Raw genomic sequence first — 26,463 nt, 5'->3', positions numbered from 1 at the left:
TTTTTAATGCTCAATGTTTTACTTTGTTTGAGGTTTAATTTGCTGGAAGCCACCCAGAGCGGCTGCCGCAACCCAGTCATATGGGTGGCATATAAAGAATAAACTGTTGTTTATGTTGTTGTTGTTATATGAGCAGCGAGAAAGAACCGTTTATACTACCTTAAGCTCCTTAGAGGAAAATGTGGATAGAAATGCAATAAGGAAATGAAGTAGATGCTGAACTTTGGACCTTCAGCACCCAAATGCTCTCTCTCTGACCTATGGCCCTTCCCCAAGAAATGCAACTTGTGACACATACAACCTTGAACATACTTCAGAATCCTCTGTAGCGTATCAGGGTTTCTGTATCCGTTGTGCAGGGGTCCTTTCACAGACAAGCTGATACGGAAAGGGGATTTTGAAGGTAGAACATTTGACAGCCGCAGTCCTAGGCATTGCAGAGTTGCAGATTTCGAACAACTGATTGGTTCCGGCCAGTTAGTTACTGAAGTTTTTCTCCCACTAACTGTATTGATTGAAAAGACAAACGGGGGGGGGGGGGGGTGCAGATAATACAAACTACAGCACATGTAATGATCTAGCTCCAGAGCTACAATTAGTTATTTCAAAAGATGTATGCATCTTAATTTTAGCAGAACGATTTTTATTCCCTGTTCAGAGTTATGGAAATGTTATTCATGAAGCGTTCGGAGCCCTCGCCTTCTGTTGTTCCTGCTTTTATTTACATATCATTATAATCCCCTCGTTTTTAAACAACAACCCCCCCCCCAAAAAAATGGAAGCTTATTTCAACTCTGAATTCCACTCTTAAATGAAATAAATTGCTAGTGTTTATTTTCCCTTTGATCTGCCTTTAGTTTATGGTTCAATCCCTTTCTTCTTGCAGCAGAAACGAGGGAGAATCTTGCAGCCCTGAAGACTAAATTTATTTATTGTGGTGAAAGCTTTCGCGGGCCAAAATCCACATTGCCCGATACATGAAGCAGTCACTTAGGTGGGCCAATGTGAGCCCTGTGCACAGAGGGAAGAAAGGAAATACATGTTCACGAAAGGAGGGCAAAAAAACAACAGACAGCAGTAGGCATTTTCAAGTTCCTGTAGACACTACAAAGGAATACAAGATGCAGTCAAATGAATTCTAGTAGGAGGGTGCCAAAGAATTCAGCCAAAACACGAAAGGTTGACTCTTACCAACACAGATGCTGCAGTCTGTCTTCATCCTATATCATATGCAAGCAGGTCGGAATTCACTTTGCTTCTAAAAAAGTATTTTGGGTCCAAGAAGAATATCTACCTGAATAGTTCATAGCTCAGTCTCTTGACCACTAGAGGGTACGTTCCTTTGAGGCATGGCCGGCAGCAGCATTCTTTTTTTATATGCTTTATTGGTTTTAAAAACAAAACAATACAAATACAAAACAATCAACAAAAGACAATCCAAAATCAACACTCATTTAAAAAAAAAAAAAAAGGATTTAAGTTCACACATAACTAATTCCAACATGACTTCCAATCCCCCCGCTGTGATTTTAAATTACATTTTTTGATTGAGCACTTAACTTTATCTCGTCTAGGTTATTCGGTTGTGTTAGTTTTGTAAAGTTCTCTTATTTCATGCAGAGGTCAATCCAGGCCTGCCAAAGAATTCAGATTTCTACAACGTTCTTTTAGGTATTCTCTGTAAATATTCCACTCTCTATTGAATATTTGGTCTGTATGGTCTCAGAATCTTGCTAACTCTGCATATTCTAACATTTTGTTCTGCCAATTTAATTAAGAGGCAATAGAATCTCCTTTCCATACCTTGGCAATTAGAATTTCTTCTGCTGCTACCACATGCTTAAAAATTCTCCTTGCACTTTTTGGAATTTCTTTACTCATCATGCCCAGCAGCAAGGCTTCAGGCTTCTTAGGGAAAGAACATTTAAACATTTTTTTAAGCTTGTTATATAGTGTTCCCCAAAATCCCCCTTTTTTTGCAATTCCACCACATGTGGATCATAGTGCCTTCCATCTCCCTGCATCTCCAAAAGACGCTCGACCTGGATTTGTAAATTTTGACCAATTTTACAGGTATTAAGTACCATCTGTAGAGCATTTTCATGAAATTCTCTTTCAAATCATAGCATGCAGTGAATTTCAGGTCCTCCCTCCATAACCTTTCCCATGATTCCATTTGGATGTTATAATCAAAATCTCTGGCCCTTTGTATCATAACAGATTTTACTTCTTCCTCCTCGACCTCCCAGTCAAGAAGTCTGTACATTTTAGAGAGCTGTTTTGTGTGTGTTTGAATTAGATCTTTCTCAAGTCTTGAAATTTTTGTGGAAAAGTCTTTCTGTTTGTCCTTCTGAAATGTTTCATGTAGTTGGAAATATTGCAACCAATCAGTCAAATAGGTTTGAATTTCTTTCTTTAATTTCTTAAAAATTTAGCCTGTTTTCTTTTTCCTCCAATAGATCTTTATAAGTTATTCAATTACCTCGCATGTTTGTGTTTTTTTAACGGAAAATGCTTCTGTCGGGGAAAGCCACCATTGAGTTTTTGGTTCTAGTAAGTCCTTATACTTATCCTAAACCATATAAAACAATTTCCTAACCACATGGTTCAAGAAGCCTTTGTGGACTTCGACCTTCTCATATCCTAGGTAGGCATGCCAGCCATATGTATGATTGAATCCTTCTAGATCCAGCAAGTCAGTATTTTTTAATGTCGGCCATTCCCGGATCCAGGAGAGACAAGCCGCCTCATGATACAGTTTCAGCAGGACAGGGTAGCAACAGCATTCAGCAGGACAGGGTGGCAGCACTTACCTGACCTCCTGTCACTGGCATTGCTGCGGCTTACAGGGAGGGTCAAGGGGACAGTGAGTTCATTGTTGTTGTTTAGTAATTTAGTCGTGTCCAACTCTTTGTGACCCCATGGACCAGAGCACGCCAGGCACTCCTGTCTTCCACTGCCTCCCGCAGTTTGGTCAAACTCATGCTGGTAGCTTCGAGAACACTGTCCAACCATCTCGTCCTCTGTCGTCCCCTTCTCCTTGTGCCCTCCATCTTTTCCACCATCAGGGTCCTCAGCTTCAGGATCTGTCCTTCCAGTGAGCACTCAGGGCTGATTTCCTTCAGAATGGAGAGGTTGGATCTTCTTGCAGTCCATGGGACTCTCAAGAGTCTCCTCCAGCACCATAATTCAAATGCATCAATTCTTTGGCGATCAGCCTTCTTTATGGTCCAGCTCTCACTTCCATACATCACTACTGGGAAAACCATAGTTTTAACTATATGGATCTTTGTTGGCAAGGTGATGGCATGGTGCAAACACTCTGGCAGAGCCAATACAGTGCTCCCATGGGTGTGTTTGCACCATGCTGACCTCCTTGATACCTCCTCATGTTAAGCTACAGCGATGGAGGTGATGGGAGGTCCAGGAAGCAATATTGTCCCGCAGGACAAAATGGCCACTAGTCCATTTTGTCTGCTACTAATAACGCTGATTGGTTATAGGTGCAGAACTACCAAAATAAAATAAAAGAATGCTTATGTATGCAACAGCAGCAGCAAGGATGCTTCTTGCCCAGAGATGGAAAGAAGAAGAAGTTCCGACCAGAGAAGAGTGGCAGATCAAGCTGATGGAATATGCAGAAATGGCAAGACTGACGGGAAAAAATCAGAAATCAGGAAGACCAAGTATTTTTAAAAAGACTGGAATCACTTTCTAACATATTTGAGAGATCACTGCAAACAGTTGAAATCATTGTCAGGAATACAATGACACTTGTAATGCAACATGGATTTTGGATACTATGATTATATAACAGATAGATTACAGTAGAAGGTGCAGGAATAAAATTTATAATTGGAACCCATGGAGCGAAGGAAGGAGGACTCAAGGTTCAAAAGAACCATTTTCTTTAATGTGTGAAAATGTTATGTTAGTGGTGTATAGCTTTTATGTAAAACTAATTCAAAATTATTTTTAAAATAAAATAAATGATGATTGGTTGTCTTTATTGGGGGGCTTGCATGGGATTGTTCGGCTTGAGGTGACAGGACCTGAATGCAAGAACTAAGGCATCCCAGGCCTTTGCTATTTTAAATACTGTGACTGGGATACGAGGGGAGAATGCCAAACCATATATTTGATCATTGGCAGTTTTTACATCACCTCAGTAAAGGCCTTGCCATAATATGTCATAATCGCTTGGGTTTTTAATTTACAAGAGTTTTCAGAGTTTAGCCCAGGAGTGCCATCTACTGGTACATGCAGAAGCTGTGCTCATTACTTTGGCAAAACAAAATGTTTGAGCACATTGAAAATTGGGGTCAATGCACTTATTTGAGGTTGTCACCTCTTTGTATGAGAGAGGGCCTGGGATCAATTCCTGGGATCTCTAGAAAAAATATTTCGGGAAGCAGGATGAGATGGGCCTCAGCTCAAGAGTCTGGAAAGCCAATGTCAACGAGGGAAGATAATGCTAGCTGAGTGAAAAGCACCTTCCTTCATAAGCTAGCTCACCACCATTGTGGTGGCCTCCAGCTGGACTAATCCCTCACCCGGGGTGGCCCACCCATGAGGTAAACCAAGGTGAGAGGAGCCAGAGCGACAGCAGATTCCGACAAAGATCTTTATTACCCCCTTGTTCCTAATGTAGATCTTCTCTCACCCCTTATTCCCTAGTGGGGAGTGGGGCGCCATTTTGTGATTCGCCTCAGGTGCCAAAATGTCCTGACAGGCCTTGTCCCTCACCATCAACCATGCTGACTGGTAGGGCTGGGCAATGTATCGATACATCACCAAAAATCGGTTTCAAGTCCACATCATGGTAATGCTTTCATAATATTCAACATGGTGATATATCACAAATCGCAACGTGTGTGTGTGTGCCACATGAAAAAATCATGATGTGGGCAAAACCGTGACGCCAGTCACTGCTTCTCTCAGGATTTCTGTTGCCCCTGTTGATCTGTACTAAAAAATAACAGTTGTAACACTATGTTAAAGGTAAATAAAAATAAATTAGTTTTAGACCCCTAAGCAGTAGCCGTTTCCAGGACATTGCCCTGTTTGCCTCTCCTTTTTTCCTTTTTTCAGACATTGTGATATATTGGTGTATCACAATGTTTACTTGGTGATATATCATTATATTGAAAGCCAGACATTGCTCAGACCTACTGAATTGCAGAGCCAGCCCAAGACATTTTGGGACATTTGTCAGGACTGGCAGGAGGCTGATGAGATGATGATATTGCCCTTCATCAACAGATTTGAACCCTGGTGTCCCAGGTTCTAGTCTCATACTCTAACCACTACACCACACTGTCTCCTTGATTTAGTGTCACTGTCTCATTGACTTATTGCCAATGGGCTACAGCCAACGTGAATGGAGCTGCAAATTACAGCCCGCATCATGTCCTTTGAAGTCATGTATACACGCTCTTGAATGTCACACTGACATCGTAAATGGTCGTTGTCCAATTTATCAGGCTGCCGCAGTCATTAAGCGTGTCATCAGTGTAGTCGGAAAGAGCAGTAAAAGTGGGGTTAATGAGCAATCATCCCTCCTAAGTAGGGTGACTTTAACATCCTGGTGGGAACAGGAACATCTAATGGGCTCCGACCAATTGGAACGTTTTTCTGATGCGGACTAATAACTCATATTACAAGGAACGTGCAAGATTATTGCATAAAATGACAAGGAAAACGGAAGAGGTCTTGGCACCCCCAAGACTGTGCACAAGTCTAGAATACTCCTCTCCCAGAGTTGAATAGTCACGGGATGTTATGTATGTTTCAAGATTTGCCAAATGTTATTTGCATTTGGCGTCTGATAACATCTGATTTCAAGGTTCGAATACTCACTGGATGCTCTGCCTATTTCAATATTTGCCAAATATTGCCCGTATTTGGCAGCCGGTTCCGTTACATTCCATGGCTTGATATTTGACAGTCGGCGTTTGACAAGGCTTGGCATGTAACGCTGAGCTTGATAGTTGGCGGCACGCGGTGGCACTTAGTATCTGACAGCCGACCTCGTAAGACTTCATACTGGATAAAAATTGCAAAGCAATACGACATATGGGGAATGTGAGCATCCATTAATCTGGAACACAGGGGGGTGCTTTTGTTCACAAGTCCTTTTTCATATATGCCAGGAAAAAACGCCAGACAAGAACAATACTCTACAGTGCTTTGGGGTTCAAAGGGCTTCATGCACATTATTACCGTGCTGGAATCCAAGACTGATTCTGCTTCTTTCAAGATTGATTTAAGAAAGGGGAGGTGACCTGTAGCTGCCAGAAAAGGGCTCTGAGAGCACGTGTGGAGGGTGCATGTTTCTGTGTCACAGACTGGCTGGATGCAGAGGAATGGTGCTATGACATGCTCCCTTCCCTTGCTGGTCTCCCAGAACCAGAAGAGGCATGAAAAGAGCAGAGGAGAGGTTGTCTGAATGCAGGCACAGTCTCCGATTGCTTGGGGAAAGGCCTGGTGACGAGGCGGAGACTTTCAGTGTTGGCAACTGATCCTCATGGAGGAAGACCCCCACAAATGAGCTGCTCTCTTCATTAGGCCCATAGCTGTCAACTTACAAATTTGAAAATAAGGGATCAGCAGCCAAAATAAGGGATTTTCCCAGCACAGGTATGCTCAGCTTCTGAGCCCCTCCAAGCCAAAGGCAGAAAACCCAGCCAACAGCGCCTCAAGCGGTGGTTCCCACAGCACAGCAACCCGGCAAAGGGGATGCAGCAAGGAAAACCACCGTCATCTCTCCGCTGGGAAGCGCTGAGCAAAGGCGAGTCCCCAAGCAACGCGGCAAATTTGATCGGCACAAGGCATGCAAGCTCCACCCCCCAGTCATTCTTAGACTCCTTATTAGGTGAGCAACGCAGCCAAGCAACACAGTTGGAGCCTCCCTCCTCCCTGGCCGGCAGGGAGGGAGGGAGAGGAGCTGCTTCCTTTGAAACCCGGGAAATTTAAGGGACATCATCAATAAGGGACAGCAGCGGGACACAGCGCTGGGATAAGGGACTTTCCTGCCAAATAAAGGATGGTTTGACAGCTATAATTAGGCCTGACCTTCAAACTAAGTCTGTAGCAATCGTGTTTTTGGAACTGTGATATTACTGACCAACACGCTCCCGTGAGACTTGCCTACTGTCTCACAGCAAGCTCATCTTTATTTGCAGGTGCTATAAAAAGCTAAGGAAGCACTCCACGTTCTCACCTTCTAGAGCAAAGATGTGGAACCTCAGTCCAGGAGGAGGGTGAATGGGCTACTTCAGGTCTCTCTCCCTAAGCAAAACCCCACACCCAACTTGCTTAGTACCCACCTCAGTGGTTTTTGCCTGACCGGAATGTGCCCTTGAGCTCCGATACTGCTAATCTACTGTATAAAGGTAACAATCTCAATTGTCGTTCTGACCACTTTTGCCTCTTGCCCTGTCAACCAACTTTGAGGGCGTCAGGAATTTTACTTCTTGAAATATGGCAACCCTAGGCCAGTCACCATCTCTCAGCCTAAACGACCTCACAGGGTTGTTGTGGGATGAAATGAGGGAGAACGACCTTGAGTTCCTTAGAGGAAAAGGTGGGATATAAATGCGATGAAGAAAATTCTACCCTATCCTTTTTTCTGGAGGACAAAAGCAGTCCAGTGATCCACATGAACTGGGATCACAACCTAGAACGTACAGTGGTGCCCCGCAAGACGAATGCCTCGCAAGACGGAAAACCCGCTAGACGAAAGGGTTTTCCGTTTTGGAGGTGCTTCGCAGGACGAATTTCTCTTTGGGCTTGCTTCGCAAGACGAAAATGTCTTGCGATTCCTGGGGGGTTTTTTCCGCTCCCCAACCCCTTTTTCTAAGGCACTAAGCTGCTAATAGCCTTTTAGCAGCTAATCCGCTAATCCCTTAAACCTTTAATAGCCGCTAAACCGCTAATAGCGCTAATCCGCTAATGGGCTTGCTTCGCAAGACGAAAAAACCGCTAGACGAAGAGACTCACGGAACGGATTCTTTTCGTCTTGCGAGGCACCACTGTACTAGCACTCTCCTGACGCTGCAAAGAGCAAGGGAAAATGGACCTTGGAGTCCATTTTCTCTCAAGGAAACTTACTGTCTATTGTCGTCATCCTCTGATGCATGCAAAGAACCCCAGGCTTCCTTGAAAACTTCGACAAATGTCACTTATCAAAATAGATCATTCTGCTTCCAGCTCCACCAAGGAGCTAGAAAATTTTCAACAGGGCAACATCTGGCTTCACCAGAGAGCTCTTGGCCCAGACATTTGAATCCGCAAAGGCTTCGCTGAGCTAATTATTCCAAACCTACCGCTTTGCTGGGAACACATCATGTCGCGAGCAAAATAAAATATGCCTTTTTAAGAAAACAAAAGCCGAGGCCCTTTTGCGTGTGCTTACTTGTGCGGTATGAAAGAAGCAAGAAAAAATTTTTTTGCTTAGAAAAATCAGGGAGGGGGTTGGAGGCTTAAGACAGTTTAACATCACAGATGGTTCTCTCTACAGGAGACTCCAACACAGATATTTTGTGTGTTAAGTAAGAATTCATGAAAATATAAGCCTTTATGGATTTCTGTGATCACTTCACAGCTGTGGACTTATAGTGTTCTGTTTATGGGGAGATCTAAGGGTATTTTCTTTGTCCGTCGAGTTTTGAAAACTTAAGATGCGGGATAGTCCAATGGGGTTTTTGAAGATTCGAGGTGGAGAGAATTGACTTTGATTTTCTGTATTGTTGGTCTTTGATACCTTGACTCAAAGACAGACTGCAGAAGGTACTGCCAACCCCATTTTTCTTCCTTGCTTAGAGCTCCCTCCCCTCCCCACCCCCTTTTTTTAAAGAGACAGACAGAGAATGAAGGAAAAACAAAGGAGGACAAAGGTCTCCTTTGCGAGAAGAAAGAATTTAAGCAAAGGCAGCTTTTGTCACTCCTGCATGACTGACAGCTGGAACACGCCCAAATTCCTATTGACTGTACAATTTTTAAAGCCTTACTGTCATCCCTTGTAACAGCCTTCCCTAACCTGGCATGTGCTCCAAAACACCTAGAGCGCACCAGGATGCATAGCTGTCAACCGTCCCTTATTTGGCAGGAAACTCCCTTATCCCACCACCATGTCCCGCTGCTGTCCCTTATTGATGATGTCCCTTAAATTTCCCGGGCTTCATGCTCGCCCGGCTCGGGAGGGAAGCAGCGGCTCGGGGTCCTCCGCCGCGAGAGTGCGCGCATGAGCTACCGCGTCTCCGTCTCTCCCTTTTCCCCCTCAGGGGCACGTTGTGAGGAGACGGGTGGTGGCGGGTGGGCAGGCAGCCCCTCTCTTGCGAGACTTCCATCGTGCTGCCAGGGGAAGCCGGAGGCGGCAGCGGCGGCTGAGGAGGCGGCCTGAGGGAGGAGGAAGAGGAGGGACTCAGAAAGGCGGCACTTCAGCGGCCGCCACAGCGCCGCAACCGCCTCATGCCGGACTCGCGGGCGGCATGGACGAGAGTCTCTCTCTCTTCCCCCCCTCGGGTGGGGAAGGGTCGATGGAACTCCTTGCGCCAGGACGACGGCAGCCCCGACGTGCTGCTTAGCATCCCCTCTAACCAGTATATATGTGTTAAGCAAAATCCCTTATTTTGGCTGCTGATCCCTTATTTTCGAGGCTGCTGGTCCCTTATTTTCAAATCTGTAAATTGACAGCTATGCCAGGATGGGGAAAGCTGCCTAAGGTCAAGGCACCGTATTTCCGTCTAACCTGCGCCCCTTTTTTAAAAAAAAAAAGTCCCGCCATCCAATCACTGACGTTCCAACGACTCCGCCCTCCGACGCTCACGCAATACTTAAGCCCCGCCCCCCTCTCTCACACACACACACACACACACCGCCTACCTCACCCCGCACTGCGCATGTGCGCCGCCGTTCCGCCCCCTCCCGTCTACCTTCCCTCGCGCCGGCCGAAGCGCCCTGCGCCTGCGCCCTGAGCATTCCCTCCTCCGAAGTTTCGCGAAGGGCCCCCCCTCCCGCGCCGAAGCTTCCGCCCGGCTTTTTCCGGAAAGAGCGCGAGAGAGCCTCTTCCTTTCCCGTCAGCTCAGCGGCGGCTTCTCCTCGGCTCCCTCTTCGCTCGCAACCGCCGGCTCCTTCCTCGTCGCTTCTCGGCCATGGCTCTGCTGTGCTACAACCGGGGCTGCGGGCAGCGCTTCGACCCCGAGGCCAACGTGGGCGGTGAGAAATAATACGATATTATTCTATTACAATGGTATTTTAAGCTTTTCTGCTCTCCACTCCGCCCTCACAACCACCCCGTGAGGTAGGCCAGGCTGAGAGAGTGGCTGGCCCGAGGAGGCCATGCGAGGGAGTGTGGCATAGTGGTTAGAGCAGTCTCACTCTCCCTACACACGTCCTCATCCCGTTGCATATACTCTCTGTGTGTGTTTATATTGTATTATATATTATTCTCTAAGGAACTGGGGGGGGGGCTATGCAGAGCTCCCCCCCCTCTTGACTGGCCTAAGGTCATTCAGGGGAGTGTGGCATAGTGGTTAGAGCAGTCTCGCTCTCTCTCGCTACACACAGTCCTCATCCCGTTGCATATAGTCTGTGTCTGTGTTTATATTGTATTATATATTATTCTCTAAGGAGCTGGGGGGGGGCAATGCAGAGCTCCCCCCTCTTGATTTCATCAAGAGTGACTGGCCTAAGGTTATTCAGGGGAGTGTGTTGTGGTGGTTAGAGCAGTCTCGCTCGCTCTCCCTACACACAACGTGTCTTCATCCCGTTGTATACTGTATATATATATATATATATGTGTGTGTGTGTGTGTGTGTGTTGTATTCTGTTATACAGTACAGTGGTACCTCGGGTTACATACACTTCAGGTTATATACGCTTCAGGTTACAGACTCCGCTAATGCAGAAATAGTGCTTCATGTTAAGAACTTTGCTTCAGGATGAGAACAGAAATCGTGCGGCGGCAGCAGGAGGCCCCATTAGCTAAGGTGGTGCTTCAGGTTAAGAACAGTTTTGGGTTAAGAACGGACCTCCCGAATGAATTAAGTACTTAACCCGAGGTACCACTGTATATTATCTTTTCTCTAAGGAGCTCAAGGTTGGGGGCTACACAGATCTCCCCCCCCCCCCTTGATTTCATACTCACAACAACCCCATGAGGTGAGCCAGGCTGAGAGAGAGAGGATGACTGGCCTGAGGCCATGCAAGGGATTGTGGCATAGTGGTTAGAGCAGACTCATGCACCTATGCATGTCCTCACCCCCCTATTCTATACTACCTTTTCACCAAGGAGCTCAAGGTGGCCTACATACGTTCCTTCCCCTCTTGATTCCACCTTCACAGCAAGTGGTTAGAGGAGTCTTTGTCTCTCTCTCTCTTTTCTCCCCCCCCCACCCCCCAACCTGATGAGTCCCCACCCTCCATGTCCGGGCTGGACTCCCAGCTCCTGTCAGTCCTGGCCAGCATGGGCGGCAGCCCAGGAATGAGGGAAAATTGAGTGTCCTGTTAGGACCAAGCAGATCCAGGGTCAGCTTCTCCCCTCGTCATCACCTCCCAGAGTGGCTGGGACAACCCAGTCAGATGGGCAGCATATAAATAATAAAGTATGATGATGATGAAGCTCGTTGGGTGACCATGGAGCATAGGAAGCTGCCTTAAATTGGAACAGACGATTGGGCCATTTAGCCCAGTGTCATCTGCACTGACTGCCAGCGGCTCTCCAGGGTTTCAAAGAGGATGTTTTCCCAGCGCAACCTGGAGATGCCGGAGGGACTGTGGGACTGTCCAAAGCAGGTGTTCTACCGCTGAGCAATGAGCCAGTCACATAAACACACGTGTGTGTATGCGCACACATAGATTAGAACGAGGGAGACCCAGGTTCAAATCCTATCTTTTCAGCCATGAAGTTCATCAGATTGTTGTGAGTATAAAAGAGTGTTGAGCTATTTATGCCAACTCTGTGGAGGAAGACAGAGATGTGAATGAAGTAATGCAGGGGTGGGGAATTTATGGCCCTCCAACTTCCCTGGTCATTGGCCATGTTGGCTGGAACTGATAAGGAGTTGGGAGCCCAGCGGGGTCTGAAGGGCAGCAGGTTGGGCAATGTATTCCAGTACAGTGGTACCTCAGGTTACAAACACATCAGGTTACAGACTCCGCTAACCCGGAAGTAGTACCTCAGGTTAAGAACTTTACCCAAGGATGAGAACAGAAATTGTGCGGTGGTGGCGCGGCAGCAGCGGGAACCCCCATTAGCTAAAGTGGTACCTCAGGTTAAGAACGGACCTCTGGAACGAATTAAATTCGTAACCAGAGGTACCACTGTATTGTATCTCTTTTGGATTTTTTCCTAATACTGTATAGTGATAGGGCTACTTGGAAAGTGTATTTGTTTATGTACGACTTGCACACTCTTCTCTCCCCATAGCATCGTGGTTATAAATGTAACAAATGTAAAAGACATATAGAAGAAATATTTGTTAGACACACAGTTGACACTAAATTGTATTAGAATAATGTGTTCCTCCTCTTCCATATCACGTAGGTTGAACTAAGATACAGCAGGTGCTCTGTGCTGCTTATCAGCAACATTGTTCAAATACTTCCGTGGGAACAGGATAGTTTCCGAGGGCTTTAAGTCAACAATAGAGAAGACCCTGCATCAGTTGTTTTGTCCTCTCCTGGCATGGATAATGTTTTGTGCTTGTTTTGGGAACATCATGTTTTGTTGCCATGCACTGATACTGGTCTTGAGTTACAAAGCAACATTAAGTTATCTTGGGAGATGAGCCTTAGTAGCACATGTGATACAAATGCCCATGCAGAATGCAGAGTCCTGGGGTGCAAGCGGGGGAGTGCCGTTCAAGTGGTGTTTTAAAAATAACAGATCTATGATTTCACCCAGGAAACTTCCAGCATACAACCCTGAGAGGTGGTATCACAATATGGCATTATACTAACATAACGAAACACATACAGTACTCCATACTTCCTGAATTGAGCAGGGAGGTGGGTGAGCCAGAGGGCTTACAACCCAGCCAGCCTCCAAATCTGATTCTATGATCTTACCATGACAAGCTTAAACTGTAAATTTAGTCTAGGGGGTGGGAACAATGAAGTAAGAGAGGGGCAAGGATAATAAACTAGGTAGTAGAGAGGGAGGAATGGATGAATAACAGGGTGACCGCAAGTAAATGCAGTTACACATATGGGCTCCTTTAGTTGGGGATGAGGACTGAGAAGTTGAAACTAATGACTTCATGTAAGGGGTGGTTTTGAAGCAGGGTGGAGCTGTTTAAATCAGGTGTAGGGAACCTTTGGCCCTCTAGATGTTGCTGCACTACAACTCCCATTATCCCTGGCCATTGGCCATGCTTGCTGGGGCTAATGGGAGTTATTCTTCAGCAACAACTGGTGGGTGAAAGGTTACCTACACCTGACATAAGTGATCTGGCATTACTGAAAAGAGCAGAAGACGGAAGAGTTGAGTGTAGATATGAATGTGGTCCCACTGTGAAGAAATCCGAACATTTCATCTTTGCAATTCTCAGCACCTTTGAGACTCCTGTTAGTCATTAGGATAATTACATGTGTGGCACCTGCAATTTGCTTATTTTTTCCATCTAGACTGGTACACCCATAGTAATTCAGATGTTCTACTGTAGATACTGATCAGTAACAACTTTTTCACTTCAAAGAGCTCAGTGTTAGGACTAAGAATGTCAGTAGCATGTTCGGTATTGTAAAAAAAAATGCTGCTTAATTTCTTTTATATTATATTTAATGCTTTGAGGTTTGATTGCACTGGACATACTGTTTATCATAACAGGATAAGACGTGTTGAACTTGGAAGCAACTGGGTCTGTGCTACGTATGATAGAATTGTAAGCAAGTTAATGATTCTTATTTGGAACAAGTATATAATAGAACTGGCATTTCAACTTCTTCTGAATTTACCGGTATATATTCTACTAAGCATGGGAATTCTGTTGTCAGAATAGCTTCACAATCTATATGAGTTCCAGAAAGTAAATAATGCCCGTTTTTCACTTGTTTTCTGGCATTTAGTAACTCATCTGGTCTTGCTGCTAAGACAGCAGATCTGTACCCACTAAGCTGGTATTACATTGTGGTCTGGATGGTGAGAAAGGCATCATATGAATATACTGTCATTAGTAAAAGATTCTGTTAGTACTTTTGTTTGACTGGCAAGCTTAGGAAGAAAGATATGTTGAAGTTAGACTGTGGAAGATTTTTAATTGTATTAGCAGACTGCTTCTGAAGTGATCTACATCTTGGATGGGGGAAAGTCTGCATGTGTCAGGTGTTTTGCTGGAATTGAAACTTAATGTTTAAGGTGCCTTACTTTTGAGAGTCCCATGGGCTGTAAGAAGATCAAACCTATCCATTTTGAAGAAAATCAGCCCTGAGTGCTCAGTGGAAGGACAGGTCGTGAACCTGAGGCTCCAGTACTTTGGCCACCTCATAAGAAGAGAAGACTCCCTGGAAAAGACCCTGATGTTGGGAAAGATGGAGGGCACAAGGAGAAGGGGATGGCAGAGGACGAGATGGTTGAACAGTGTTGTCGAAGCTACGAACATGAGTTTGACCAAACTGCGGGAGGCAGTGGAAGACAGGAGTGCCTGGTGTGCTCTGGTCCATGGGGTCACGAAGAGTCAGACACAACTAAATGAATAAACACCAACAACAACAACTTTTGAAGCTGAGCTGATGATATCACTCATGTGAAGTTGCGATGCTGTATTGTGTTTCCTGTTGAGGAATAAGTGCTTGCCGTGCATCACCTGAACTGTACCTGAACTACTACTGCCTGGCTAGTGGGCACAAGTTCTTATTTATAATTACTTACATCCCACTTTTCAGGATGCAAATCCTTCCAGGGTGTGAGGGGGTGGGGTAGTGAAGAAAAAGAGAGACAGTCCATTTCCTCTTTCTCCCCACTCCACAAATAATGCTATGCCTAGACATTTCAGGCAAGTATTTTGGTGTTGGATTGTGGAACTTGTGGGTTTCAAAACTGTCCTATATTTATTTGGTTACTTGTTCTGGAAAAGTATCATGTAGCTCCTTGAAACTTGTTTGCACGATTAAGAAGTGGTACATAAGTTCATTGCAAACACTTAAGCTGGAATCCAAAGACCTACTTTAGGCATGTCAAATGATTAGGGCACACCTGGTAGGATCTCATCTTTTAAATGCTCTTCTGCTTTGAAATCCCCATCAGTTACAAGTAGAGTGCTTAAATAAATTTTAGCCCCAAGCATTCTACTTGATTTTCTTTTCTGAATCCTAGCCGTGACCTCTTTCTTGTATGGTATTCATGTTTCGATTGTATGTGATATAGGCAGTGCCAGTGGAGCTGGGTCATAGAATCATATAGTTATAGAGTTGGAAGGTATCCTGGGGGACTCATCTAGTCCAACCCCCTTCAATGCAGGGATCTCAATTGAAGCATCAATGGCAGATGGTAATTTAACCTCTCCTTAAAGCCCTCTAGTGATGGAGTGCCCACCACCTCCTGGAGGAGTCCTTCCACTATCTAACAGCTCTTACCTTCAGAAAGTTCTTCCTGATGTTTAGTTGGAATCTCCATTCTTATAACTTGAAGCCATTTGTTCAGGTCCTACCTTCCAGAGTAGGAGAAGTTGCTCCATCTTCCATGTGACAGCCCTTTAGATGTTTGAAGATGGCTATCCTATCTCCTTCTTAATAGGGTAAAAAAGGTAAAGGTAAAGGGACCCCTGACCATTAGGTCCAGTCATGACCGACTCTGGGGTTGCGGCGCTCATCTCGCTTTATTGGCCGAGGGAGCCAGCGTTTGTCCACAGACAGCTTCCGGGTCATGTGGCCAGCATGACCAAGCTGCTTCTGGCGAACCAGAGCAGTGCACGGAAACGCCGTTTACCTTCCCGCCAGAGCGGTACCCATTTATCTACTTGCACTTTGATGTGCTTTCAAACTGCTAGGTTGGCAGGAGCAGGGACCGAGCAACGGGAGCTCACCCCGTCACGGGGATTCAAACCGCCAACCTTCTGATCGGCAAGTCCTAGGCTCTGTGGTTTAACCCACAGCGCCACCCGCGTCCCTTCTTAATAGGGTAATCATACCTAATTCCCTCAACCATTCCTCATAAAGCTTGGTTTCCAGACCCTTGATCATCTTGGTTGCCCTCTTCTACACACATTGCAGATTGTCAGTATCTTCCTTAAATTGTGGAGTCCAGAACTGGATACAGTATTCCAGGTGTGGTCTGAGGCAGAATAGAGTGGTACAATTACTTCCCTTGACACTATACTTCTGTTGTTGCAGCCTAGAGTAGCATTAGCATTTCCCCCTGTAGCTTCACATTGTTGATCCATGTTCATATTGTGGTCTGCTATTTGTGCTGCTGGTTTTTTTTGCCTAAGTGTAAAACCATGTATTTGTCCCTAGAAATTCATTTTATTAGTTTGGGCCCAGTTCTCCAATCTGTTAAGGTCATATTGAAACCAGTTCAGTATTCAGCGATATTGGCTACCTGTCCATCCATCCCCTACCCCCAGTATGGTGTCATCTGCAGAATTGAGCATCTCCTCAATTCCTTCATCCAATTAAAATATAAAGATGCTGAACAACAACAGGCCCAGGACAGAATCCTGTGGCACTCCACTTGCCCCTTTTTTCAAGGATGGTGAGGAACCAGTAATGAGCACTCTTTGGATTTGGTCATTCAACCCAACTACAAATCCACCTAATAGTTTAGGCTGGGTATTTCTACTTATTAAAATGTATATTTAATTTTATGCCTCAATTCATTTCTGGCTTTTATAGATAACATGCCATCCAGGAAAGCACACAAACGTCCAAAGGGAGTATTTTGTAACAACCGCTTGTGTTTCCTGAATTCTGTGTTCTGTTTCCAACTGAAAAAGCGTTCAGTGTGCTGCTACATGATAGTGAGTCTTGATGAATATGAAAATATTGACAGCAATCACAAGACTGATTAACTTACTTTGCTAAATAAATAGCCGCTCTGAGCCCGGCCTTGGCTGGGGAGGGCGGGGTATAAATAAAAATTATTATTATTATTATTATAAATATAACCTGTATCTTTAGCGATGGTATCACTGCTGTCTTCTGCTAATCCTTCTTTTTTCTCCTTTTAGAGTCCTGTACCTATCACCCAGGAGTACCAGTCTTTCATGATGCTCTTAAAGTAGGTGTACAAACATAATTGTTTAAAAGCCTTCCAAAACTTCAACTAAATCATGCTCATGGCAATATTTCAATTCCCTTCATGGCCTTTGATGTATCAATCTGCTTGAGTTTGGTGGAATGCCCACTTTTTTCTTGAAATAAAAGATTTACCCTGTTTAGTTATTATAGAAACATATGCTGTTTCAGGCAGCAGTGATCACTTGAATGCATTGTGTTAAACACTTTCCAGGTCTCTATTGAACCTTATGCTACAGTACATCTCTCCCAAAGTATGTTGGTGACACTTGTTATTGTGTATTGCTGGATACCAGGGTTGGAATGTTTAGTAAGTTTTTTATTGCTTTTTAACAAAGTGATGATTATCACTTTATCTAAAAATAACATGTCTTGGGATTTTGAAAGATTGGGCCGTACATTGCTGTACCAGCTGTTGAATAATTTATGGTCTTTTCGTGTAGCTTTGTTATCTCACATTGGGGAAACATTCAGTTTTTTCTCCTTAGGTGATATTAAGATGGTAAATTCATGGCTTGTATCTTGCAGGGCTGGTCATGCTGTAAAAGAAGGACCACAGACTTTTCTGACTTCTTAAGCATTGCGGTATGTATTAATAACTTGTAATGGCTGTATTTTACTACAAATGAAAAATTGAAAGTTGCTCATTTGAGGGGGTGGGAATCCCTTAGAACAGGAATGGGCAACATGTAGCCTTCCAGTTGTTACTAGACTCTGGCTCGCATTTTAGCTTAGACCAGGCATAGGCAAACTCGGCCCTCCAGATGTTTTTGGGACTACAACTCCCATCATCCCTGACCACTGGTCCTGTTAGCTAGGGATGATGGGAGTTGTAGTCCCAAAACATCTGGAGGGCCGAGTTTGCCTATGCCTGGCTTAGACTGTAGTCAACAACATTAGGGCCACAGGTTGCCCTAGACACACTTAGAAAAATCAGGTTCTAAAAACCTGCATTTGCTTGTAGCTTCACCTGTAGATGTTGTACAACTGCTTGCCACTGACATGGAGTGTTCAAATCAGCTGCCTTCAAGCGAAGAAAGTGTGTGTCTTCTCTGCAGGTGTTTCAATTATTTCTTGACATTTTGATTATAAAAGTGAGGCCTGAATCAAAAGGTGTAGTGTGTGCCAGCCATGCCATTTTCCAGGTTACTCCATTTCATTTCTCTCCCTGATATTCTGTTCCACGGTCACCGTGCATGCTTAGTCCTCACTAGGCTCTTTGGTTTTTCCCCTAAATATTTTGTTGTGCTTCCCTGAACCTGCTGCTTCCCTCTTACAAATGTTTGGGCTAGATAATGATTGACAGTGAAATAACTGAATCTGCTATTCCTTTGTATGATTCTAATAAGTATGGAAGACCTTTAAAACCATGTGTGTGTGCTGAGCTTGTCTGAGGCACGGGGCAGGAGTCCTGTTCCTGCCATGACAGCGTAAGTCCGACAGTTCCCCCAGCCATCTTAGCCCTCTGAGGCTTGGGGCGAGTGTACCTGTCTGCACTGCCCCCTGCACAGGCCTGCATGTAATAACTTAAAAGACTGTAGGTAGTTGCATTTGAGAAATTGATGGGAAGAAGTTGATCTGAATGTCTGCACTTAACCCTAGTATTTATTTCTAAATATTAAGCGCTGAAGTGGCAGAACTACTGTATTTTTCGCCCTATAGGACGCACCGTTCCATAAGGCACACCTAGGTTTTTTGGGGGGGGGGGAAATAAAGGGGAAAAAATTATTTCCCCGACCCCAGCCCCCAAACAGGCAGCTCTCTGCAAGCCGTGGAAGCCCAGCGCTGGCTCCCGCTGCTTGCTGAGAGGTCCGCGATGCGCTGAGCTCAGCGCGCGCAGGTTTCAGCATGCAGGCAACTCTCCGCAAGCAGTGGGAGCCCAGCGCTGGGCTCCCGCTGCTTGCAGAGAGGTGTGCGAAGCCTGCATTCGCCCCATAGGACGCACACACATTTCCCCTTCATTTTTGGAGGGGAAAAAGTGTGTCCTATAGGGCGAAAAATACGGTAGCTTAAGAAATTGCATTGTTAGTGCTGAATATACAGTCAACATTAGGTACTGTACATGATTTTATGTGGTGTAAGTTGCCCAGAGTAGCTGGGGGAAACCCAGCCAGATGGGCAGAGTATAAATAATAACATTATTATTGTTGTTGTTTTTATTATGTTCTTTCTACAACAGGGCTGTACAAAGGGCTTCCATAATAGTGAGAAGCCCCCTGAACCTGTCAAACCTGAAGTTAAAACTACCTCTGAGCGAAAGGAGTTAGCTGACCTGAAGCCTAAATTTCAAGAACACATAATTCAGGCACCAAAGCCTGTGGAAGCAATACAGAGGCCAAGGTATTGTCCTGAGACATTTGTACCAAATTACTATCTATCTATCTATCTATCTATCTATCTATCTTACATATATATGCCCCGTTTTTCAGCCTTTTGGGAGTGGATATGTAATGTTAAAACCTGCTTTATGTATATATTTTGCAGTTGAGCAGCTTCAGGATGCAGTCAGAAGGTGCCTTGTTTCTGTGACCAAATATCAGGCAAAGGAAAGAAGCACTTCTTGTCTCTGGGGGGAATAATATGCATCCAGTAGTGATGAAACTCTTGAGTGAGATGGCAAAGCCTCTTTAAACAATGGATAGGACAGCAGAGCCATTTCTCTTCCTCCAGAGCCTGAGCATCCTTTGCTGGGTCTTGGGACTTATTCCTCTTCTCTGGGACTGAAATTGGTTTGCTGTTTTTAGAGTTTGCACGGATGAAAGTCATGGGAAATGGAAAGAGAACACCTATAGCTTACCGAATAAGCATAAGCTTTTCATAATGGAAGTTCCCATTCTATTCCAGGCACCTCCAGTTTAAGGGCCTGGAGGCAAGAGTGCGAAAGGTATTGGAGGGCCACTCCTTCTCAGGCTAGACAGTATTGGGCTTGAAGGGCCAGTCATATGAGCTGCTATAAGGTAGCTTACTGTGTTCATATGAAAGTTCTCGATGAAAATTCCAGAAAAGTGTTTTTCAACCTTTTCAGACCCTGCATGGACCTTTAGTCAGATCCTAATTATAATCCCCGTTTTTACATTTACAGTGGTATCTTGATTTAAGACTGTAATCCGTTCCGGAAGTCCAGTCTTAAAACAAAGCGGACTTAAAACAAGGTGTGCTTTCCCATAGAAAGTAATTGAAAATGGATAGATCTGTTCTAGACAATGAAAAACACCCCCTAAAACAGCAATTTAACACAAATTTTACTGTCTAACGAGACCATTGATCCATAAAAGGCAATAATCAATGTGCTGTACTATAAAATAAATATGACAGTATTGTAGATGAAAAAAATTAACATTAATTTTTTTTCTTACGTGCACTGATGATAGTCATTGTTTGGATGGGGGGCTTTTATCCATTTCTGCAGTCACACAATCAGCCAGTAGCTGAACTGGGTTTCACACAGTCACAAAAACAAGTCACAAAAACGAAGTCACAAGCCACAGTCACAGGTCAGTCCCATAAAACGAAGTCACAGTCAAAAAGCCACACAAACCAAAACGCCCCAAAAAAGCAAAAACGAAACCTCCAAATATCACCTCTGTGTTGCAACAGCTGGCAGACTCAACAGGAAGCCTGCGATTAGCAGCGAGGGACTCAATTAACAAACGAAACACACTCAGCAGGAACCAGACAATGAAAAGCGACCCCTAAAACAGCAGCCGGGCCTGACATATATCAAAAAAATGACTGAACCCAGAGTACTCATTTCCAGGTTGCAATTGGACTTAGTCCAAAATGGACTTATAATAGACTGCACTTTAGTCAAAGTACCACTGTATTTATATACCACTTATGTGCGCATGCTGGTGCAAACTACCTTGGGTCAGGCTGCAGCCTTTTTATCTGTCCTAATGCACCTGTAAAATACCAGTGTTCTAGAAGACTTCATAAGTATTTTGAAACAAATTGCTTTTGTCGCGTTAAAAAGTAACACAACTTATTCCCTCTGCTTTCTTTAGCCCAGATGAGCCGATGAGTTGCTTGGAGCTGAAAGTATCTGCTTCCTTGAAGCAAGCATTAGAGAAGCTAAAGCTGTCGTCGGGAAATGAAATAAAAAAAGGTATATAGCTTGATAGGGTTCATGTTTTTACCTAAATGAGTGTGTTGTAGCTCAGTGCTAGATAGGTTCAGTGAATCTATTGCTATTATTATTGAACCCCTCCTTGGAGTTCAGAGCACTGAACATGGAAGTATCCTGTCTGATTGTGTAGCAGACGGTTCCTGAAAGATAAACATCTTAGGTAGAAAATGTCATTTGTATTCTCCTATATGCTTGAGTTCTGCTCATTTCTTTAGAAGAAAAGTGAATTCTTAAGACTTATAAAGCAAACTATTCCTGTTTTACAGAGGATGATAGTGATGAGATAAAGATTGGGACTCCATGTAAAAATGCAGGCTGTAAAAAGGTAAATTTCTCAATGCTATGGAAATGTGCCACACTTCAAACTCCCTCAGTTCCCCATCCTTTTGTAAGTTGCTGAGAACTTTTCTTTGCTGCCAAGCTTATGCAGGGAATTAGGTGGTCTTGGATTTTAGATTTATTGTGTATGTATGTTGTTAACTCCTTTGATTTATTTTATGTTATAGCGGTATAAAAATATCTTTATAAATAAAATCAATCAGTAAGCTGTCTCTTCAGTACAGTACAGATCACATCACCCAATATTCACATCACCCAATATTGCATGATGTCTCTTGGCACGCACCAGTAATTATTCTAGCATATAGTTCTTGAGTACATGCCCATATTTGTATGGGCATGTGTTTTTGCACTGCCAAGAATGTGAGCTGTTACTCATTTCTTTTACAGTTAAAAAGTGTTGTGTAAGCTTCTGCGTTACACTTCCATCAGAATTTTGTGATGTGTTTGGTCAGCATTGGCACATGTAAACATTTATGGCTTTTAGAGACTGTTCAGAAAATCATTTATTATTAATTTAGTTTAGTCATGTAACATCAGTCAGCCTCCAGGCAACTTTCAACAAAATTAACAGCATGCAAAAAAAAAAAATATTAATCAATTTAAAACAATCATAAAACAGTACAACCTCTTAGGAAAGGAAAGGAAACCCCAAGCATATTAATATTAGAGACTTTCCTAGGTCCATTTAAAAAGTTACAAAATAGTCAGCAAGCATTGTAGGACTATATTCTTCAGGCTTAGATGTTAAAACAAAAATAGAGGGAGTTGAGGGCATGGCAGAAGAGTCTCATTGTGGGCTATGGTGTCATGGTGTAGTTTCAGAAATGTTAAAAGCGTAATTTTAGAATTAAAGGAGAAATCTCTTTCATGACTCAAAAGGTTGTATGGATGGGATGGGTCATGTGGGAGGTGGGGGGCATTGTTAGAAGTTTCTACTTAGACCCCCAAACGAATGCTTTGGCACTGATTGGACCAGTCAACCGGAGGAAACTGAGCTTCTACTTGATACAACTGCAGTCCTAAATTTACCTACCTGGGAGTAAGCTCCATTGAATTCTATAGACTTTTTGAGCAGATGTGGTTGGGATTGCACTGTAAGCGGCTACCTCAGCTGTTGGGTGGAAGCTGTAAAGCGATAATCTAATGCAATGACTAGTAAAACGTTATTTGTCTGTTAATTTTTCCCTTAGACATTTGAAGGACCACACAGCATGGAAGAAACATGTATATACCACGCAGGTGTCCCTATATTCCATGAAGGGTTAGTAGTTTGTGTCTTCCTCGAATTCTCTGTTAACCATCCGCTAGCTAGATATAATGAAACTTGAGATTAGTTTTGTTGCAGTTGTTTATACAACGTCTTTAAATCTTAATACGCAGGATGAAATACTGGAGTTGCTGCAAGAGGAAAACATCAGACTTCAATACTTTCTTGTCTCAAGAGGGCTGTGCGACAGGAATACATGCATGGATTAAGAAGGATGCTGTAAGTAGCAAGGGCTGTGTTATTAATAGCTTCCTATTCTTACCTGTGTTGCTAAACATAATGCACCTGCTTGGATAGACTGACTTGTGTGTGAAACTTTGAATATTTATTTTTCCATCATTGGTCAATCAACTTGAATGCAGTGAGATGTTACCTGACAATATTTGGACTTTTGCAGAATAAAACAGAGGGCACAAAGTTTAGTGGAGCAACTAACCAGATAGAACCATAACATAGAAGTTGTGCCTCAATTAATTAAACACCTCTGCAGAAAGGTGGTTCTGTAGGTTTCTCTGTTTTTGTTTTCTTCTACCTAGGCTATATACTGTACAATGATGACAAATGCTGAAACATTGACTCCCTTTCCATCCTGTTAAAGTGAGCTTCTGGCTTCAGCCATAGAACCTTTGTGGGGGTGGGCAATAAAAATGACACTGAAGGGATTGTAAAGAATCGGTATGAAAAGAGTCTTAGGCTATGCCTTCATAGAGCCCAATGTACTTTGGAAAAAGATAAGTAGCAGTTAAAGTATTTCCAAATGGGTTGAAACCATGATTTGTGTCTTTAACTCTAATCGCCTACAGGAGAAGAAAGTGGTTCCATGCAGGCACGACTGGCATCAAACTGGAGGTGAAGTGACAATTTCTATTTATGCCAAGAATTCCGTTCCTGAACTTAGTCATGTAGAAGCAAATAGCACGGTGGTGAGTTACCCTAATTAGCCTGTATTGTTCCCGTTTTAACTCCAAGTTCAAATTGATTGTTTAGTGTGGCAGCACCTGCATTTTGAAACTTCACTGTACTCTTCTCGGCGCCTGCTAAAAACATTCTTGTTTAGACTCAGCTGCCTAGAAAGTTTAGGTAATTTTAACCTGTTTTAGCATTTTACCACTTGTATGTTTTAAAGCAGGTTTGTAAATATTTCTTGATTTTACTGTTTTATCTTGTGTACTGTTCTATCTTTTTCACAAGCAAGCAATGTATAAATTTTATGGGGTGGGTGAGTGAGTGAATGAATGAATGGAACTGCCACCTGGGCATAAACCCCTCTGCTTTCTAGCATTGCAAGCTGAAATACTGCATGTTTAGCTACTACTGCTACTGCATAATCTTTTCCTTTTCTTCCAGTTAAATATCCATATTGTCTTCGAAGGTGATAAGGAATTTAATCAGAATCTGAATCTATGGGGTGTAAGTACATACATATTTGCATTCAAGTAAACTTCAGGCAGGTTCAAAATCACGGCCAGGCGCTTGTAGCAAGATTAAGTTACAAGATTAAGTACTACAAGATACGTATATCTTGCATCCATTTAAATTAATGGTACATCCATTTAAATTAATGGACATGACTAACTTCTGAGTATAACTTAGTTGGTTAAGTAGATGCTAACTACAGAATACCTCTCAATCAGTCTTCTACAAATCTCATTGCAATTAAAGATACAAATCATAAAATCTACACTTTCCTTGTTCCTTTTGTATTCTGATTTACTGCAGACCTGAGGCATTTAAAATAGACCTCTTTTGTGTAAAAATAAATAAAAAACCTGGCATTGTGATGAGTAGTATTAAAGCTGCTCCTGCTCCTCAGTCTTGCTGTAGTTCTCTGCTTAGTTTCCTGAACATAACTTTTTCCTTTTCAGTTTTGACTGAATTAGTAAGTATCTGGTTTAGAATAAAGTGCTCTTAAGTAAATGCCAGACCTTAAACAATTCACTGTTTCCTCGATAGCACCATAATCTGTGGGCAAAACAGTCAGGGGTGTGTGTTCAACATAGGAGGCAATTTGTATCTTGGAACATGTGTCAACGGGGCAGCACTTATTTGTTTATCTGTATTCATGAGACCTTACACTTAGGCTAATTTTCCTAGTCCTATGTTACACAGTTACATGATTTTTTCTGGGTTTTGCTTCTTTGTTTTTTAAAAGCAGTTACTTTATAGCAGCGAGTTGAATAAACTCAATTCTGTAGTGTTAGTCAAGCATGCAGTTAAGTAGTAAACTGAAATGTACACGTCTTCTTCCAGGTGATCGATGTGAAAAGGAGTTACGTAAATATGACGGCTACAAAGATTGAGCTCACGATGAGGAAAGCTGAGCCCATGCTATGGGCAGGCTTGGAACTCCCAGTATCCAAAGTAAAACCCAAAGAGCAGCAAGAAATTGCAGCACAAGCTTGAAATCTGAGAAGAGGCCAATTTTTGCCCCTGGTGAAGTGGTGACTTTGCTGTTCTAATGTAACTTAATTTTCTGCATAATCACAAAAAAAGTTGCATTCCAGATTGGGTGTAGTTCTAGGCTTTTCAGTAGCAGAATGTTTGTTTTGTTCGTTGTACTGGATCTTCACCAGACGGTTAAGGCTGGTGCTCATGGAGGTGTTGTGGGTGTGAGCAGCAGCCGTTGGAACCAATAGCCACAGGCACCTGAGGAAGATGCCCTTTGTCACCTTCTCAGCACTGCCCTTGCTCGCTGGTTCTCTCCCCCTGGCAAGTCCCTGTTTTTAACACCAGAAAAGGGCTGAGGAAGTTGTTTGTTTATTCCTCCCTATTGTAGGGCAGTGTTATGCAACCGTTTATTTGCTTAAGGCTGTGTTATATTGTATGTACTCTGTCAGGGGTGCTTACTGGCAGTGCGTAGGGCCAGGCTCAATGTTCACGACCTAATGCAGCTGTCAGTTTTGGCAGCTGCTGCAGCAATCAACCCTGGACCACGACTTTTAGTTTTAGAATTCCAAAGCTGTACATGCATCCTGGTTCAGCATCAACGTTCATATTGTGGTCCACACTGTGTTAGGATTTCCTCAGTGCTTGAAATGTTACTCAGTCAAGTCACCACTTCAGCAGCCTGCGCTTTTTAATTATTTTGCCTTGAAAAGAATTGATTCTGTGTAATAATGCAACTACTCGCTTTAAATTATAGCATGAGGATTAAAAAGATATATATACAACAGTGGTTAAGTTAAATGAGTTTTTCCATATTGCGGCCGTGAATTTCATTTGTATAGGGAAACTGGAAAAAGTAGGTGTCTGGAACACCTAAAAAAATAATAATTAAGGTTCTTTTTTTAAAAAACAAAACAAAAACCAACTTCTTTTCCTAGTGTTTTTTTCTCTGCATGGATGTGTGTTTAATTTTTGTTGATGAAGAACATTTGTTAAAGGTCTCATCCCTTCAGACCTTTTTATAAATTTATGGAATAAACAGTTAACCTGGAGCTGGTTTCATTCAGTTTCTGATTTCTGCAGTGTGAGCAGAATGAGTGTTTGAACT

At 43.3% G+C, this 26,463-nt stretch overlaps 1 protein-coding gene and 1 long non-coding RNA gene across 3 annotated transcripts in view; one reads left to right on the top strand and one right to left on the bottom strand.

The window, feature by feature from the left end:
• Positions 1–26,463, bottom strand: part of LOC310675898 — a 195,121-nt gene that overhangs the window by 29,698 nt on the left and 138,960 nt on the right. The gene's annotated exons all lie outside the window — the stretch shown is intronic.
• On the top strand, positions 9,968–26,407 carry CHORDC1 (cysteine and histidine rich domain containing 1). Of its 2 annotated transcripts, none has more exons than XM_083436727.1 (11): positions 9,968–10,218; positions 17,169–17,218; positions 17,764–17,820; positions 19,415–19,575; positions 21,240–21,340; positions 21,628–21,686; positions 22,894–22,964; positions 23,084–23,189; positions 23,774–23,893; positions 24,318–24,380; positions 25,221–26,407. In XM_083436727.1, the coding sequence occupies exons 1-11, from the start codon at positions 10,155–10,157 to the stop codon at positions 25,371–25,373; spliced, it is 1,005 nt and encodes a 334-aa protein (XP_083292853.1). In that variant the 5' UTR covers positions 9,968–10,154; the 3' UTR covers positions 25,374–26,407. The 2 variants fall into 2 exon arrangements, with proteins under 2 accessions (XP_083292853.1, XP_083292854.1); XM_083436728.1 differs by having other exon boundaries at positions 10,000–10,218; positions 17,764–18,879; positions 19,244–19,575.

The sequence above is a fragment of the Podarcis tiliguerta genome (assembly GCF_965153285.1).
Source record: "Podarcis tiliguerta genome assembly, chromosome: 4".
In the NCBI taxonomy this organism is placed as follows: Eukaryota; Metazoa; Chordata; class Lepidosauria; order Squamata; family Lacertidae; genus Podarcis; species Podarcis tiliguerta.
The sequence above is the reverse complement of the archived record's forward strand: the minus strand, read 5'-3'. Positions and strand labels throughout refer to the sequence as shown.